At 35.7% G+C, this 19370-nt stretch overlaps 1 protein-coding gene across 10 annotated transcripts in view; it reads right to left on the reverse strand.

The window, feature by feature from the left end:
- The window catches only part of NAALADL2 (N-acetylated alpha-linked acidic dipeptidase like 2), a 1285146-nt gene that overhangs the window by 347226 nt on the left and 918550 nt on the right, over positions 1-19370 (reverse strand). For all 10 annotated transcript variants that reach the window (XM_058556330.1, XM_058556331.1, XM_058556328.1 and 7 more), the window contains one exon: positions 5930-6073. In XM_058556330.1, the coding sequence (XP_058412313.1) occupies positions 5930-6073 (144 nt within the window). The remainder of the gene's footprint in view (positions 1-5929; positions 6074-19370) is intronic.

Consider the following 19370-nt stretch of genomic DNA (forward strand, 5'->3'; position numbering starts at 1 on the left):
ATCTAAATAGGAAGATAGTTTGAAGAATATGAACCCCAGGAAAAAAATAACTTTACCTCTCTTCATATCCATTAAAAGAATGAAAACCGATTAATAGATTTTCCATATTCTCTACCAAACCATTCTACAAAGCATAAATCACCAAATTACTCAGCATACTAATCAATTGCAACACTATCTGTGCTGCATATGTTTCATTTGTCCTTCCAGATCTATTTTCACCCTTCACCCAGCACTGTGATCCAGGAGGCTGAGCTCTATGGACTACATCTACCCAGCTCCTTTACTCTTGGCCTCAGGTTGGTTTAGCCAATGGAAGGCATCAACAAGTGAACAGTAGGTTGCGTAACGGAAAGATTAGAGCGTTTGTTTTCCATCACCCTCCCTGGCTGGTCACTCACTGGCAGTAACTACATTCCTTGACGGAAAGCCACAGCTCCTATCAGACTGCTGTCTCCTATAGCTCAAGGACTTGCCAGTTCCAATAATTACTCTCTCCTCTTGCCCTTTCAGGTTTAGGAGTAGTAACAATTACTGGCCTTGGGGTAGTTCACCATCCCTTTTCTGTTTCCCTTCACCTATCTACACCTTGTACATAGACCCTTGACTAAAGTTCCTCGAATTGCATAATTTTAGTGTATTAAAATATACAAATAAAAAATGGAAAGAACTGCAAGGTAAAATAGACAAATCAATACTCACAGTGGGAGATTTTAACACTAATAATAAGATATAGAATATTTGAACAACCTGATTAAGAAACTTAATTTAAATGGACATATATAGAACTCTATACCTCACAACTACACAATACACATTCTTTTCAAATACTCATGGAACACTGATCATATCCTGGGCCATAAAGGAGATCTCAAAGAACTGAAATTATACAGAAATGAAGTGCAAACAATACATTCTAGTGAAAATTCAAGTTGTTTATATCCTACCTCAGAAAAATATCATATCACTATGCCAAATAGCATGTAAGTGCCTAAAGCATGGCAGAGCGAGTGAGAAGGCGAGGCTATTCCCAACTTGGGTAGAACCCTAAAGGATAAACCCTTTTTATGGAGGAGATGACATTTGTACTGAGCTTTAGAGGACGCTGGGGCGTTACAACTTAGACTCACAAACATTCAAGACATATTTGGATAATACTGAACAGAGTAACAGGGAGAAATACTGATACATGAAGGAAATAGTAGAATATAGGAACCAGAAAGGCAGTAAGAAATCTCTGGCAGTTTCTAAGTTAGTAAATGTCGATGTCAGCCCATTGTGAAAAAAGGATTGTCAAAATATAAAGACATGGTATGCTCTAAAAGATTTTATCACATATATAAACTATGAAGTTTAGTTGGTGCTTCTGTAATTTGGAAAGAGTGGCAGGTACTTGAGAAATAATGTGATAAGAATGTAAGAAACTATAAAAATTGCTGAGAAACATTGAAAGTTGGTAGACACTTGTTAAGTAATTTTGCTTAAAATTGTACACCTCAAGTTGTCTTTAGGTCTTTAGCAAACAAACAAACAAAACTCAAGACTGAATCTAAGCTGAATCATTTCCTAAAATCAAAACTGTTGAGACAGAAAGATGGAAACTTGAGAAGTTGCAGGTGAATGACAGATCTGTGTCACCCTCGGTAAACTCAACCTGCACTCCCCAGGAAACAGAGAATTGACTGTACTTTCTGTGGACTTTGGACAATAGGTTTCCCACCTATGTTCACTCTGTTTAAGACCCTTGATGAATAGTCCTTCAAAGTGATTTTCTGAAGCTTTTTTTTTTCTTTTGTCCGAGGACTTCAGACTGGCAGCTCATGAAGGCTGATCTTTAGTTCTACGGATTACTCTATTACCAGCTTCCAGCTCAGAGTCCTAGGTTCACTGTGTAACTGGCTGCTTGAAGAGCCATAAAATTGGGGTGTCACCATTACACAGTTTAGTGACTGCTAACATCTAGCTTGTGTTTGTCACAACACTGATCAGTCTTCCCTAAAGCAGTCTAGCTCACTGAATTTTTTGGTACAGAGTGGCCATTATATCTATATGCATGCTATATAGAAGTTTTCTGAACAAACTAAATTTTTCCCCATGTTGATGGCTGGAAGTTATTAAAGCCTACCCTGCTCTAAAACAAGTTCTCAATTCTTTTGCTTTTTTTTAGGCCTACTAAGGAACTCTCTTTTGCAGGGCCCAAAAAGGGCCATACCGCATCACATCCATACCACTCCCTTATCTACTTGATATGAATATATATATATTCATACACACACACACACACACACATATGTATATCTTAAGACATTCTTTAACCAGAATAGCATAATGTACTCCTCGATTTTCCAAGGGATAGTAACTTTGGGGCTACTCTGAACAGGTTGATTAGTCACATATGTAACAAAAAATAACAATGGATTCATCTGTACTAACATTTCTTGTTAATGGATATTTCTGAAAAGCTAATATGAGCTATTTGCCAATAAATTTTAAAATAACCACAATTTGTGGATAATATGTTCAACACATCTTTTTAAGTCTCTGCTCAAGAAATGATAATAATGCATACTTTCAAGTAGCTGTCAAATTAAATATATATATTCATTTGTAGAGATACGACCCAAATTTACTTATGTAAAAAATTGTCATCACTGACGACGTTAAGTTTTATGCAACATAGTAAGTCATTTTTTTCTATTCATCAAAAGTGGTTCAAACATATTAAAATTTATTTTAACTTGATTCACTTATATTTTTCACCCAAAAATACATTAATGGATTTTACAGTTTGTCCTCTCCTCTTTTCACGATATTCATGTTTTTTAACTACAAGCTCAGACTAATGTCTGAAAATTCAAATTTCCATGTTTTGATTGATTCTTTGGGACAAAGATTGACAACATATTAGATCAATGGGTAAGATTTACAAAAAGTAAGACCATGAAAAATGAAATGGAGTCAATATTCAATTATCTAATCAATGCAAACAATCCATATATATTTAAGCAAGAACTTTTCTCCTTCTTCTTTTTCCATTCCTCATACAATTTTCTTAGTTCTCTCAGGACTTTCTGTACAAATGCCCTGCTCTCTACTTCACTTAGTTGGGCCTATTTCATGAATGCAGATATTTAATTCCTTTGTTTAGTTTAAGTTTTATGGTCTGTATCAGTTAGGTACCTTTTGGTTGCAAGTAACTGAAAATCCAACATAAATTGACTGGGAAAAAAAGAGAATATATTGACTTTTTTTTATATACATATATATATATATATATATATATATATATATATATATATATATGGCCAAGTCAGTAGATTTGGTTTCAGATAAGACTTTATTTAGGGCTCAAATTATGTGAACAAAAATCCTCCCATCCCTCCCTTTCTTTGTGTCTCTTTCTCTATGTCTATCTCTCTTTCCATTATTCACTTACACCTTCCTTGTGTTGGCTCCATTTTCAGGTAGGCTATACTCTCAAGGTCCAAGAAGACTACCAAAAGATGCCAGGGCTACACGTTTTCTTGTTCAACTCTAGTTTTAAACTGAGTCATTGCTCAAACAAAGTCCAGAAATTGAGTCTTGGCCCTATTTGACCAGACTTAGATCATTCTTGAATGAATCATCATAATATGGTTGATGTGTATGCCAATAAACTTGTGTTAATCACGATCTATTTCTAGGGCTTGAGATGTGGTTAAACCTACTTGTTCTATATTATTGGGAAAGGTTGGCAACAGTTTGAAAAGAGGAAGGGGCAAATGGATGTGAAGAAAGCAAATATGGTCAGCAAATTCCACTATATTGTTGTCTGGACTTTAGAGAATTCTTAATTCAGTGTAGATAGAGGGTTAAATGGGTAATATAAATAATTAGTTGATTTGTACACATATTTAATGTTCTCCTACCCAAACTTCTGAGTGAAGATTTTCCTACACTACAGCTCAGGACTACACTTAGAAAATACAACAGTAAGATATAGTTATAATATACTTTAAATTATGTTTTTAGTCCATAAACTGTAAACATTGCTCCTCTTGCTCAAAAATATAGCACCTCATTCTGTATCTTTTCATTTCCCTTCCTGATACATATCACAGTGATATGTATTTTATGTGTTTATGAGAAAACTTAGAAGTTAATTACCTTGGCTGTATCAAGAGTATTACTGTCCAAACATTGGGGTAAAGGGTCATTTTCTTACATTTAAAATTAGTCTAAATTTAACAACTCACTCAGATTGCTTAATCAATTGGGAAATCTAAATGCAAATTAAAAAAAAAAGATGAAAGAAGGATGTATTATAACATGAAATGTCTTCTCTGTTTAAATATATCTGTCTGAATTTTTCTAGAAACAATAATAATTGCTATATCCATGAGAAAAATTTGATATGGCATAATTCCTTAGAAAGCAGGCCTATCTTGTTGCTTCTTTAACATTGGAGTTGTAAACAGGTTTCAGTATATATCTCAATTTTCTAAGCTTCTAACATGTTGCTAATTTATTGTGGAGATACAGCTGGAGAGTGCCAACTTGCTTTGCTATGGTATTATTATGCCAACATTTAACATATTGGGGAGGAAACTGATAGTTTTTTGATAAAAATGATGTTAATCTAACATTTTATAGTATACAAAAATACTTGGACATACATCATAATTTGATTTTCAGAACAATTTGAGATGATAGAAGGTTAGATATTCTTCTGTAGATGCAGACATCCAGGTTTCCAGCAGGGAGGTGACATCAGAGCAGTCATGGAGCTAATAAAGGGACTGTCAGCTCATTGAGGGCAGGAAAGTAGCTAGAACACATTAGGGCCTCTGAATATTTATTTAATTAATCAATCAATTAATTAAATCTGGTCTTTTATAAGTTCAGTGCTTTCCTTACAACTAAACTATTATTACAATGTTTTTTACATATTTTAACAAATAGAATCCATGATCAATCTGTGGAGCTCAGAATAGAAGACGGGGGAAAAAAAAGCTCCTTGAGGGCTGCTTCAATCCTTCTTTGAGGACATAGGCTTATCACTGTTTTCTACATTTCCCACTTTGCTCAATCGATAATCAGTTTAGGAGGCTCTCAATCCATAGAACTTTGAAAAGCATCTGTCTCTAGCAGAGGGCCATGCTGAATGCATTCAGGTTTTTTTGTGTCTGCCTCAAAACACTTTTTTAAATACTTGTGTTGTCAAGAGAAAAACAGATGAGATAAAGCACGGGTAGTTGAGCCTCCAGGTCTGGACACAAAAAACAGAGCCCTGGAGTTGAATTTCAGAGCAACTAGACACAAACTTAACAATATGTAAAGAGAGTCTGTTCTTTAGAATTCTAATGCTGAAGCTGGAGGCAGAAATCAGATGCAGTCCGTGGCTTTCATCCCACCACAGGTAGCTTAACGACTTCAGTTTTATCCTATGTGGTCCAACAAGGCCTGACAAACTGCACTGCAGTACAAGAAGCATCTCTCGGGCGATGATGCGTAAAGACAGAGGGATTTTTTAGTCAATTGCTGGAATTAGGCTTTAATGCTTTCTACTAAAAGACTTCATACCCCAGATAGCTGACTGCTATCCACTGAATCTTGGCAGGCAGCAGACTGCTGAGGCTGAAACCGGGAAGCTACGTTAAGCAGATTGTCATGAATGTACAAAATGCTTTATTTGTAAAGCTGCTTTTCTTTGTTGCAGTTCAAAACGCTTTTCTTCTTTTTTTAATGTCTAGTTTGGTCAACTCTCAGTCTTTATCAAATTACTTTCCAAAAATCTCCCTTAAAGAGCCAAAGAAGAGAAATAAATGCTTACCTCATCAAAAATAAATGTTTTTTTAAAAGAAAAATCCTAAACATGTGAATTTAAGAGATTAAAATCCCGGTCCTCATAAAAACTACAAGACACACAGAAAGCCATTAAATACTTTACCATTATTTGGAAGTTCTAGAGGGCTACAGACGCCATTTTTGGTTCTATCTTTCGGCGAAGACATCAGTTTTGCAACGAGAGATGCCGAGATGGGCTGCACAAGGAGGGAGGTGAGGTTTGATCGGTTTTGCCTAAAGCTTCCATCTATATTCAAAAGAGAAAGGAAGAGAATCCTTAGTAAACAGAAATTAAAAACACTTGAAGATAAGTTTTTTGTCATAAGTATTTAAAGTATAAGCAGTAAGTTTATTTTAGTTCATTTGTTTGTTTATTTCTTAGTTACACTCTGCCTACATATTGAAAATGATTTGAGGTACTTAATAATAAAAATTCAGTCCAAACACTATTATCTATCCTAGCTGATGATGGCAGATTGTACACATGGATTTACCTCCATTGTCCTATAAAACTCCACTGAAATGATATGAAAAGAATAAAAAAGCATAAATCCACTGGGACCAAGAGAATAAAAGAGACAATAGCAATAAGATTCTCAAAGCTGGAAAGCAGATGCCTAAGTGTCAACTGATGTAACAGACCCAAGGAGACCGAAACCTAAGCCAGCAGAGAGAGGAAGCTGAGAAGCAATGCAATTTGTACCACAGAACCCAGAAAGGCTTAGGAACTGGCAACACCAGCCAGCTGTTAAAGTAGGTGTCAAGGAGAGGCAGCAAACAGGAGGATTTGATGAAATTCTGACCGTGAAGGGGGTCTCTCCTCCTGGACCCCTCATTTAACCAGTCAATGTGAACAGTGCTTATTCCTCTCTCTAATCCTCCCTCCAGCAGAAAACTGAAAGTGGGACCCGGAACAGGGAGCCATCAGACACAGTGAAGGGTGAGTCTCATATTTAAAACAGGGTAGAGGCTCTTCAGACGTTTTACTCTCTAGGTGCCCAGAATCCTTCCTTCCAGGTAGGGCAATGGAAGATTCATTTGTAGTAAATATGACCAGGTCAATGGAAAATATATAAAAATACTGAAAATCTGGAAGTCTACCAATAAAACAACTCACTCAAGACATCTTCCATTAAAACCCATCAGTCGATAAATTCCACCATATACAGAACTTCAAAACAACTTAATTTTGCTTAAGTAGGAGCTCTCAGCCAAGGACAATTCTAGGATGGCGCATGTGCAGCAGACCTAGTGAGGATAAGAGGAGGGGGTCAGGGGGCTCGGGGACGGAGATGTCCGGGATAACAAAAATAATGGGAATACCAGATGTGTGCTAATGTATTGAGAGAATATTTACAGTAAGATGACAGAGTTAGCATCTGAAAAGTTTCTAGACACGCAGAAAAATAAGAAATCTATAAAATGAGACAACTTTTAGCTTCAAAGGGAGTGAAAAGTTGTTCAAGAAAGAAATGTAATCATCATACGGTATGAATAAGATGTACAGAGTTATAGTAATATAATTAATGACTAACACAAAAATTGATATCATTCTTTAGGAAAAAAGAGAAAAGAGCAAAAGTCAGAGGTGAGGGTATATGGCGACTTGTGAAAGAAAATTAAATCTTTATCTTGCATAGGGGTAAGTCAACATAATGGATAAAACTGAAAAATGAATTCAACTCTTAAACATGCTCTTGAGAGACAGAGGTAAATATAAAAAGTAGGTAACAAGTAACAACGTTGAAAGCAATTAAATGTTCGCCTTTGGGAGACAGAGAGAGGGGAGAGGAGACACAGGGAAGGACAGGAGAAGGTGACATATTTTTATAAATTAAGCTTTGTAGAAATATTTGACTTTTTATATTCACTTATAACTTTGAAAAAATAAAAATTAAATAAAAAATAAGGAGAGAAAACAACTATGATAACAGGTAAGAGAAAAATACACAAGTACTCAGAGTAAAGAGAATGGAAAAAATACACTAAACTGTGCTTAAGAACTAAATACTTATTCAGTTTATACATTTATACTGACTCAAAAAAGAAAATACACAATATAATGACTCTATCAGGCAGCCAATAATGTTTGTGAACACAGAGCTATATTTTTTAGAACTTTTGTTAGGGAAAATAATTGCCAAAGGTTTTCTCAGAGTTGAATTTGATAGGACTGTGGGGGGTGTGAAGCTCAAAGATACTGGTACCCAGATTATAAATCAGAAAATATGTTACAGAAGTATTTCCTTGATTCATCATCTGGAAAACCACAAGGCTAAAAACTGATATTCAGCTTAGGCCTCTGGCAGCCATAGAAGTCATGGCTTTGAAGAAAAAATAATAAAGATGTAAGCTTAGGATCAGTTTTGTTATAGAAGCACAGTGCTGGTCTCCTAATTTAGTACTAACCCCTTTTATATGGATATATGACAGTGCATTTTGAACACAGTTCATTGCTTCCTAACCATTTTCATGTCATAGGACCAAGACTGACTATATAATTTGCAGGGCCCAGAGAAAATGACAATGTGGGACTTCTTGTTCAAAAAGTAGGAAAAATTTCAATAGGGCAATAGCAGAGCATTACTTCAAGTGGGGGCCCTTCTGAGTGGGGGCCCTGTGCAAAAGTACAGTTGCATGCCCATGAACCAGGCCCTGCATGGTTCACATAGAAAATGCTAGTAGTCACACAGCCCGCTGAGGTAAACTGAAGGGGATTTTCAGACCACAAGGAAGCTGCTCGCAGCCACAAGTGATCAGCCCTGAGTCCAGGCTGCACCTGGGCCCTCTGTGATTAATATCTCAAGGCACAGACAGTGTGCCTCAGCACACCAGCTGGGAAGCCCTGACAGAGCCATCTTTGCTTTTCCCAACATATATTTTCTCCCTCAGCCATTACCTGTGGAACTTAGACTGTACATAGGACAATGAAATAGTATTTATGAGAAATGTGCAATCTGTTATTTTGAAGTTTTCATGGATGTTAGGTGCTGACGCATTACCATCACAAAATGAAACTTCTTAAAATGCTGCATGATTTCATCTCTCCCTAGTTCAAATACTGAACTCTAGCTTGCCATTTCAAGACCCTTTATAATCTTACACTTTACATTTCCAATATTATTTCCTATCATCCTTCTCCATACATTTTATGCTAAAACTTAAGCTGTCCGCTACAAATTCTGTGGTTTACATCCTCTATGTTTTGCTTAAGCCATTCCTTCCATTTTACTTGTTCTTCTTATGCAGCACACCCGTCTGAATGACACACTTCCTTCAAAGCCCAACTCACAAGTCACTTTCTGCAAAAAGCTTTCTGCATCTTTTTTGCAGTGCTTGCTATTTTTAATTAACATTATCACCATGTTTGGTTTTCCCCTCTAAATTCTAAATTCCTTGAAGACAAGGATGACGTCTTCTACATCATTGCCTGACACACAATGCCTAGTACATTGCCAGGAACATAACAGAAGCTCAACAATTAATGGAAAAAAGAAAGAAAGAGTGAATTAACAATTATTTGAAAAATAGTTTCAATGCCTCTATCTCACTGCTTTTCTGAATGCCTAAAAAATGGAGCAGGGGTACAACTGAAGAATAAATTATAATTCTCTTAATCCTACGCTTGCCCTAAATTTGTGCTTTCTCCCCAGCTAACGACCCTCCCACAGCAGAGTTATCACACAGGCTTTCAAAACCCATCCATCTCCGTCAACTCACTGGTTAACTTTGCTCTAAAATTACCTTTGTGTTTTAAAAAACAAAAATATTTCTATAAATAAAATCATATTTGAGATATATTTATCTGTTAATAAAAAATAAATAACTGTGTTTCTTTTTTCTCTAGAATGCCCTGTTAAGCATATGAAACAATGCATTTAAAAGTTAAATATGGAGCCGGCCCTGTGGCTTAGCGGTTAAGTGCGCGCGCTCCACTACTGGCGGCCTGGGTTCAGATCCCGGGCGCGCAACGACACACCTCTTCTCCGGCCATGCTGAGGCCACGTCCCACATACAGCAACTAGAAGGATGTGCAACTATGATGTACAACTATTTACTGGGGCTTTGGGGAAAAAAAGGAGGAGGATTGGCAATAGATGTTAGCGCAGAGCCAGTCTTCCTCAGCAAAAACAGGAGGATTAGCATGGATGTTAGCTCAGGGCTGATCTCCCCCACAAAAAAATAAAAAAATAAAAAATAAAAGTTAAATATGAGTGAACGCTAAACCATAATTGAACATACCCAAATCTTTGATTTTTTGTGCTGCACGACTAATAGACTTGCATTAGTTTTGAAATATCTGAAGTAAGTGGTTCATTAATTTTTCACCTTCAGCTTAATGGAAATTTGACAAACAGTTCACTTCTGAGCAGATACTAAAAGCAGGACTTTCAGGACACTAAGATTAAATTATAGACAAAAGTTTCTTTAAAAAAACTCATTTACTGAAGAAGAGCTGGGAGAAGAATTTTATTTTCTTATATTATTGAGAAGCTTTGAATAAAACCAAACATATCTGCCATTTTTATTCAGTTATATTTTAAAAACAGATTTATGAACTAAAAGAATCTATTCGATATGAGCTGAAAATCAGGTGGATTATGTGCCTTGATGCAAATGGTACCATAAAGATTTGACATTACATTTTATTACTCTTTTAGACTGTAGCATTTATATCATACCCTGTACATTGTTTATGCTCAATTAAGATTGACACCAACTTTTATTTTAGTAGATAGCTAATTCTCTCTTCACTTTACGTACTCTTTGTAATCCAGATGAAGATCCAAATCAATCCAACCTATCAATAATCCAGTCCTTGATACAGCGCCACAAGCATATGGTAGAAAGGGAGGATTGGATATACAGAGTCCCAAGTTTGACTCCATCACTGACTCACTGTTTGAAATGCAACATATAAATAATTTCACCACTGTCATCCCATCTACTATACCTGAACAAACAAGGTGACACTGAAGGGTCTTCATTATGTTGACTTACTGAAATAAATAGAGTACATTAGATCAGAGGCTTGAGCCTGAACTACAGTTGGTGAAATTTAGAAGAAATGAGGTTAAAAATAAGTAGTTCTAATTGTACGTATTTAATAGCCTTTGTATTATGCTCGTTCAAATTGTTGATGCTCACTTCAATCACATCAGGTTATATGTGTAAAGAAAATATGAACAACCTGTTAGCCGCCGGCACTTTTTTTGCATGGCAAGATGAAATTCTTTTAAATTCAATTGAACAGTCAGTGTATACAACAAGCGCTGATTACCCAGAATATCAGGAAAGATAAACCTTCAGAGACCGGAAATCGTGGATACTGGGATCCTCAGATTTAAGGCACCGAGAGGTGAGATGAGGTAAAAAAATGTGTTGATAAATAAAGTAAGAGGGTCTCGTGTAGATCAGTGATGATAATGTTCTGCCACTGGGGAGGAGAGTACAATTTTTGAGTTGAGGAGCATAACACAACCCTCAGCACCTGACTCTGTGAGAGTGTGAGAGTGTGCGTGTGTGTGTAAACATGAGATCCGTGCTACACAGTGTAAGCATAGATCCTATAGACTCTTTTTATTCAACATGTAGTCCTTGGGCAAGTAGCATTGGCATGACCTGGAACCTCATTAGAAATGCAGAATCTCAGGCCCCACTCCAGACCTTCTCATTCAGAATCCAGCAAGATCTCAGCTGATTCATACGCACTCTAGATAAGCACTGGCCTAACTCATTATATATTTTCCCACAGCACAATTTACATAATTTTTGCAGCAAAGAAGATATAAAAAGTAGGATGAAGAAGATGAAGAATAAACTGTGTTTGCTCATTTTACCCAAAATTGAATATGACAGAGCCTTTGACTATATCAATAAACTCCAAATCAACAGTTCTCTCAGAGTCTCCTTCAAAATGGGTTAACAATTCTGTTTATATGCTATCATTAAATAATAAGTTTAAAATGGACTGAGAGCATTTCTTTTTGTTTTCTCCTTTCCTCAAAGATAAATTTTGTTATTCAAAGATCAAAATTACATTTACAATACTCTATTTCAGTCATGAATAAATATTACAATAGCCAACTGATTTGATTTCTTTTTTCTTTTCTTGGTTTTCAAGTATTATAACTCATTATCGTAAAAGACTGACAAAGCTAACGTGTAAATACTTCCCACTTGCCAGAGACCGAGCAATCAGATAGCTTAAAGAATAGAAATTTTTAAAACACATTTTGTGCTGCACTTTTATGAAAAAGACCCAAATATCAAATGAGCAAGTTGATATCAGCGATGTTCTCCCAGAATATTTGATTTGACTTTCTCCAGAGGACTGCCACTTTGACAGAAATCTGACCATTAAATACCTGGCACAAATGTTTTCTCATTTTTATTTTAGCTCACCAAATTTACAGTTATTTCCCTGAAATGACCAGTGCGCTAAATTGGCTAGTCATTTTGTTGTCCTTGTAAATACGGCTGATCCTTTATTACCTCAGTATCTTATAACTGCTGGTTATGGATATTACCATCTTCCCTCAAGCTACTCAAACTAAGCACTCTGTTGTTTAGGTTATTATTAAAAATAAAATACTTAACACTTTAAAAATGCTTTGTGCTATGCACTCTTCTCAGAGCTCACTCATGCTCTTTCTCTATGTATACATATACACACCATGCCCACATACACACACATATATATAAATATACACGTATATATTTTTTAACACATAGGATTTTTATTACTAATATTCACATAATTAAAACAAAAATTACTATTTCTTTAATTTTATAACATATTTCCTGTCTCCTCTCAAACTAATATAAATTGTAGATCTAAAAGGTGGCTGATGCTAGTTTACCCAACTCTTAGATGTCACTTAGTCCTTGTTACATGCCACCACACAAGACCTTGCACACACATTTGGTAAACACTGCTCTGTCCTAATATCCTTTTTACTTTCAGCTCACTGACCAGAGTATAAGCTTCTTGGGGGCTCATTCACTGCTATATTTCTGCAGCTTAGCCCAGTACACAGTACAAAGTAGTGGCTCAGTGAATGTTTTGTGGATGAATGATTATACCCAAGTTCAAATGAGTAATTTTGTTTTCTCCAATCATGAGCCTAAAACTCATGACTCATGATATAAAACTTGTAATCACAAAATCCTAAAAATGAAGACACAGATGGTCTCAGCTCCTCATTTCATTGGTCCTCTCTTCAACCAAAGCATTCTGCCATGTTCCCTAGTAAATACCACGATATTTTCATGCTTAGCTAACCTATTGTAAAAACGGTCATATTTACTTTTACATTAAAGGGAATAGAAAGTAACATAATCATTTGCAAATCAAAGTCTCTATATATTCTGATACTAAAAGAACACAGATTATGTAGAGTACAATTTTATTTTAAAAAAGTAGTGCACAGAAAAAGTCTTTGTTAATATTAACTTGTTAATACAGTCATGCATCGCTTAATGACAGGGATATGTTCTGAGAAATGTGACATTAGGCGATTTTGTCATTGTGTGAACATCATAGAGTGTACTCACGCAAACCTAGATGGTATAGCCTGCTACACATCTAGGCTATATGGTATAGCCTATTGCTCCTAGGATCAAACTTGTACCGCATGCTACTGTACTGAATACTGTAGGCAATTGTAACACAATGGTATCTGTGTATCTAAACATAGAAAAAGTACAGTAAAAATACAGTATAAAAGAGAAAAAAATGGTATACTTGTGTGGAGCACTTACCGTGAATGGAGCTAGCAGGGCTGGAAGTTGCTCTGGGTGAGCTGGTGAGTGAGTGGTGAGTGGAAATGAAGGCCTAGGACCTTACTGTGCACTACTGTAGATTTTATCAACACTGTACACTTAGGCTACACTAAATTTATAAAAAAAATTTTTCTTCAATAAATTAAACTTACCTTACTGTAACTTTTTTACTTTATAAACTTTTTATTATTTTTGTAACTTTTTGACTCTTTTGTAATAACAGCTTAAAATACAAACACATTGTACAGCTATACAAAAAATATTTTCTTTCTTTAAATTCTTTTTCAATAAGCTTTTTTCTATTTAAAAAAAATTTTTTTTTTTTTTTTACTTTTTAAACTTTTTTGTTAAAAACTGAGACACAAACACACACATTAGCCTAGGCCTACATGTGCCAGAACTATCAATATCACTGTCTTCCACCTCCACATCTTGTCCCACTGGAAGGTCTTCAGGGGCAATAACATGCATGGAGCCATCATCTCCTGTGATAACAATGCCTTCTTCTGGAATACCTCCTGAAGGACCTGCCTGAGGCTCTTCTTGAGGAGCTGTCACTCTTCAGAAATACATCCATGGTGGTTTGATTGGTTTGTTTCTTTTTTTCATCATAGATTTGCTTGTAAGCAGATAACGCACCATGAATATTCCTTTCTATTAATGAAGACTTTTCAGTTCCAGTCCATGTTTTCAAAATTTTAAGGAGCTTGCTGAGGTCTGCAAAAGCTTCTGCTAAACTCTTCACTGTGAATTTTCTTGGGAGTTCTTTTTCTTCTGTAGTTTCCTTTTCTCTTGCCTCTTCTTCAGCTATGCATTCTTGTTCCAATTTTAACAACTCCTCATTAGTCAATTTCCCAGGAATGACCCCTAGGAGCTCCTCAATGTCCTCCTCATCCACACCCAGGTTACAGTTGTTTGCCATCTCAACCACAGCCTTGTTGACTTTTGTGACCTCCTCATCCTTGGCAAATCCTTTGAAGTCATGGATGAACCTCTTGAGTATTTTCTTTCAGATGTCATTCATACATTCCTTGGTGACAATACCCCAAGCCCAAGCAAGGTTCTTAATGGAGTCATAGAGGTTTTAATCCTTCCAGAATAGCATCAGCATCTTCCTCAGTTGCAGCAATAGCTTGGACAAAGGTCCTCCTCAGGTAGTAGGCCTTAAAAGCTGCTATAACTCGACCCACTAGTTGGATGAAAGAGGTGGTGTTTGGAGGGAGAAACACTGCTTTGATACTGGGATGAAGATCACCAATAAAAGAGGATGTCTGGGAGCATTATTAAGAATAAGCAAAATCTTGGAAGATACGTGATTCTCCAAACAGTATTTCTCCATTTTGCTAGCACAGCAATTCAGGAGGGCATCTTAAAGGTGGAGCTGAGTCATCCATGACTTCTTACTGCTCTTGTAGTACACTGTGCTGGAAGGCCCTGGGGTTTTCACTGTGCCAGATCACAAAGGGGTTCAATTTGTAGCCTGCAACATTGCCCTCAAGCTAGACTATAATCCTGTCTTTGAAAGCCTTGAAACCTGGCTTTGACTTGGTCTCCTTATGGATGACAGTCCTCTCAGGCATCCAGTTCCAGATTAGGGAGGTTTAATCCATACTGAATATTTGCTCTGGCAAGCAATTTTCCTCCACAATCAGCTTATCTATAGTTTCCAAAAATTCTTCAGCTGCCTTCACATCAACACTTGCAGACTCACTACTCAGTTTCACACTATTTAATGAATAATGATTCTTGAATTGTTTAAACCGCCCAGAGCTAGCAGTAAATTCAACATTGTAGTCAGGTCCAGCCTTTTTTTTCAACATCACAAACAAACTTTTTGCTTGGGCCATGATCATTATAGTGCTGAGAGGGATACACTTCTGTGTCTAGTCCTCAATCCAGATCATTAGAAGTTGCTCCACATCTGATATAGGCCCTTCTCAAATTTTTGTTAGTCTCATTGCCTTCAATGAAAAAGAGCCTTGAACAGCTTCTGTCACTTTGTTCCTGTTCTTAGCCATGGTGGCAATGGGATGTGCCTGACTGGTAAGTAATGATGTCACTGATCTTCCACCTTTGTGGTCTTTAATCACTTTTAATTTTGTTTCCAGGTCAATAACTCAATGTTCCATGGCAACATCAGCAGTGGATTTTGTACGCTTAGGGGCCATGATGAACAAAACAACATGAGATTAAATTAAGCACAAGAGAAAATGATGCAATCAAGAGACGCAGTAAACACGAGATGTATGAGGCTGTTGCTGGCATGACACGGCATACTGTTTTACAGTAAACTTTTTTTATAAGTAGAAAGAGTATATTCTAAAAAAACGATAAAAAGCATAGTATAGTAAATACAAAAAGCAGTAACATAATCGTTTGTCATCAAATATTATGTACTGTACATAATTGTAGGTGCTATACTTTTATACAACTGGCAGCTCAATAGGTTCGTTTACACCAGCATCACTACAAACACATGCATAATGTATTATACAACAATGTTACTATGGCTACGATGTCACTAGGTGATAGAAACTTTCAGCTCCATTATAATTTTATGGAACCACTGTCATATATGTGGTCCATCATTGACTAAAATGTCATTAAGCAGTGCATGACTGTACTTATATAAATTGTTAATTTAATTTGGTCTCTCCTTTTCTAGTTAGTTTATTTAAAGGTATTAATCACAAATATGATACAGACTCTAAAAGAGCTAGATAACTTTTCCCATCACTAAAAATATTTTTCTTTTATGTTTACACTCATAAACTCAAGATTTTTATTGGTAAAGTGAAATTATTTGGGGCAAAGGACTTTAAAATATAAATTACCATCGTTCTCTCCCCTCAAACAAATATGCTTGATCATCTGTACTTAGAGGCTATGCAGTCTTAGAATTTGTTCTAAACTTGACAAACATTCAATTAAAGAAGACTTATTATTGTATTAAAAAGTTTTGATTAACATACAGGTAAGCCAGGTGTCGTGCATTTTGGCTAATATACAGGACATAAACATAAGTACAAGCCTAAGTATTTAATTATACCGTTAGTTTGTTAGTTGAAATCTAGGGTGTCCTATAATTGAATTATTATTTACAGAATTTTGAGAATATATTTTTAAAAATACTTTAAATGTTTTTTATGGCTTTAAAACACATTGATATAATTATTAGAAAGATAAAGTTCATTCTATGTTTCAGGTAGATAACAGTTATTAACAACATGTTCTCTAAAGACATTTTTGTAGTCTGATCCTTTTCACTCAAGAAACAGGACATCCTTTGGCACAGGATTTTATCTCACTGAAATTTATATTTATAAATTTGTCATTTTAAATGAAAATTTAGAGGTACAATGGAAGTGGTAATATTCAGGTATTGACAAATGTTTCCGTAATTCTATTTCAGAGAAATAATTGGTTTTATGAGAACCCATTTCCTATTCTATGTAACTCTAAACATTTCTATTCTTTTGTGTTCATCAGTCATCGTCGGAGTCCAAGACTATTTCACTCCTTAAAGCATTCCAAGAACATGAACATTTGGAAATAAACCATAAACTACATCATGAGGAAAATAAACTAAGAGACAGATAAAATATCTAGTTTATTCCTTATTTCAAAGAGAGTAGTCTAGATTCATAACTGGAATAATTGGCCATCTGCACATTACATATAATATAAGCAAAGTAATCCTCTTTAGAGGCATTCCCCTGAGAAGCTTCCCATCTCAAACTGAAGGGTATGAACATTGAAATGATTTGCAAAGTTTCTAGCTTTAGAAAAAGTGTACTTTGCATTTTGAAAAGACAGCAAATAAATGGTGCGGATGTGGATTGTTGGTTTTTTGGTTGTTGTGATAGTATGCAACCATTAATTTACAATAAAATTCTTCATACCAGATTGTAACAACAACACACTATTTTATGAGCCCGATTAAATGAACAGGCAGAAAACCAATGCTTTATTTCTGGATTTACTTCTCTTTTAGATGTTTTCTGATAATAAAAGTGGAAAATAACTAAACTTTGCTCCCCTGATGTAGATGTTAGATTAAACGAGCTATCACATATGAAGTGCTTCTCAGTTCTTCATGGCTTCTTGTGTATTTTCTGGTTTTGACATGGAAACATTGACACAAGAAAGGGACCCTGGCCTGGAGTCCAGAGACCAGTCTCTGGTCCTTACTCTGCCTCTAACTGGGAAGTGACTCTGGGAAAGGTTTTCATTTCTTTTGCAGCCTTGAACTCATCATATACACAATGTATAAGGATTTCCATTTCTAAGATTTCGATTCTAAACTTGTCCATGAGAGATGATTTAAATAAGGTAATAGTTTCCTCTCCAAAATATATTTCAAAATACCATATGGTACTTTATAATCTTGACAGAAATTTAATAGAAATCTTTCTCATCTTGATGTTGAAAGGCGCTCTTTGTATTTACACAGTTACATATAAATTTGAGGTGAATATCCTACTGCAATTACAGAAAAGTCCCTCAGAACTTTTCAGAATGGGAAATATGAAAGATTTCAATAAATTCCCCTCCCGGCTAATCATTTTTCTTACAATATCATAAAATTACTTTTTACTATTAATGACACATAGGATTGTGACTTGAAAAATATCACTGTAGCATCTTGTAGCAGTGATGGTGTATACTGGGAGAAGATACACCTGGAATTAAAAAAATGAAGATTTTTAAACATGTGCCATGGAACAAGTCCCCTCAGTTAATAAGGCACAGATTGGTCATGGAGAACTGTCTTATATATAGAACTCTAGTCTGAAATATTCTATTGTTAATTCTTCCTCTGAATTTATACATATGAGAATTTTCTTGCAGAAAAGCCCTATAATTTCGTGAATGTAATTTAGCAATTTGTTTTGGCTGTACATTTCCTCAAAGTATTTTATGAAATGGGACCCAAATTCATATTAAAAAAAAATACTAAAATAATGCTTTGCCTATTTTCTTACTATTGTAATATTTTTCAGTGTATTGAAAGGTAATTTCCTTAAATAATGTCTTTGAAGTTGCAGCAAAGTCTATAATGGCACAGTGAGAGACATAGCTGTGCTTAGTATAGTTCTGTTGGTCCAGTTAATAAGCTAGGGTGTTTTTTAAGAATAGGAATACTGTCTCTATTAGTTCTTGTGTGTAGGACTTCAAACAGCACCAAGCACTGCCATCTTTTAAAAGCTTTTCCATGATAAGGGAGCTAGAACAAAAATCAAGATGACTCACATTGGTCTAAATTTTCTTCTAGCTTTTTCATTTAATCTTCATAACAATTCAATGATGGACTATTACACCTGGTGCTACATATTAAGAAACTTTTGGGTTGCTCTTCCTCAACACCGCTGATGTTTCTTTTTTTTTTTTTTTTTTTGGTGAGGGAAGGAAGATCAGCCCTGAGCTAACATCCATGCCAATCCTCCTCTTTTTGCTGAGGAAAACTGGCCCTGAGCGAATATCTATTGCCAATCCTCCTCCTTTTTTTCCCTTTTTCTCCCCAAGGCCCCAGTAGATAATTGTATGTCATAGTTGCACATCCTTCTAGTTGCTGTATGTGGGACGCTGCCTCAGCATGGCCGGACAAACGGTGCGTCGTCAACACCGTGTATGTTTCTTAGAAGATGTAGGAAATGGGTGGATCTTAAATAACTGGAAAAGAGAAAAGTTCAAGGAGTTATTCCAGAGAAAGAAAAGATCCCTGTCGGCAACTCTTTTTAATTGTATTTTTGTGGCAG

This window comes from Diceros bicornis, chromosome 15 (genome assembly GCF_020826845.1).
Source record: "Diceros bicornis minor isolate mBicDic1 chromosome 15, mDicBic1.mat.cur, whole genome shotgun sequence".
Taxonomy (NCBI): Eukaryota; Metazoa; Chordata; class Mammalia; order Perissodactyla; family Rhinocerotidae; genus Diceros; species Diceros bicornis.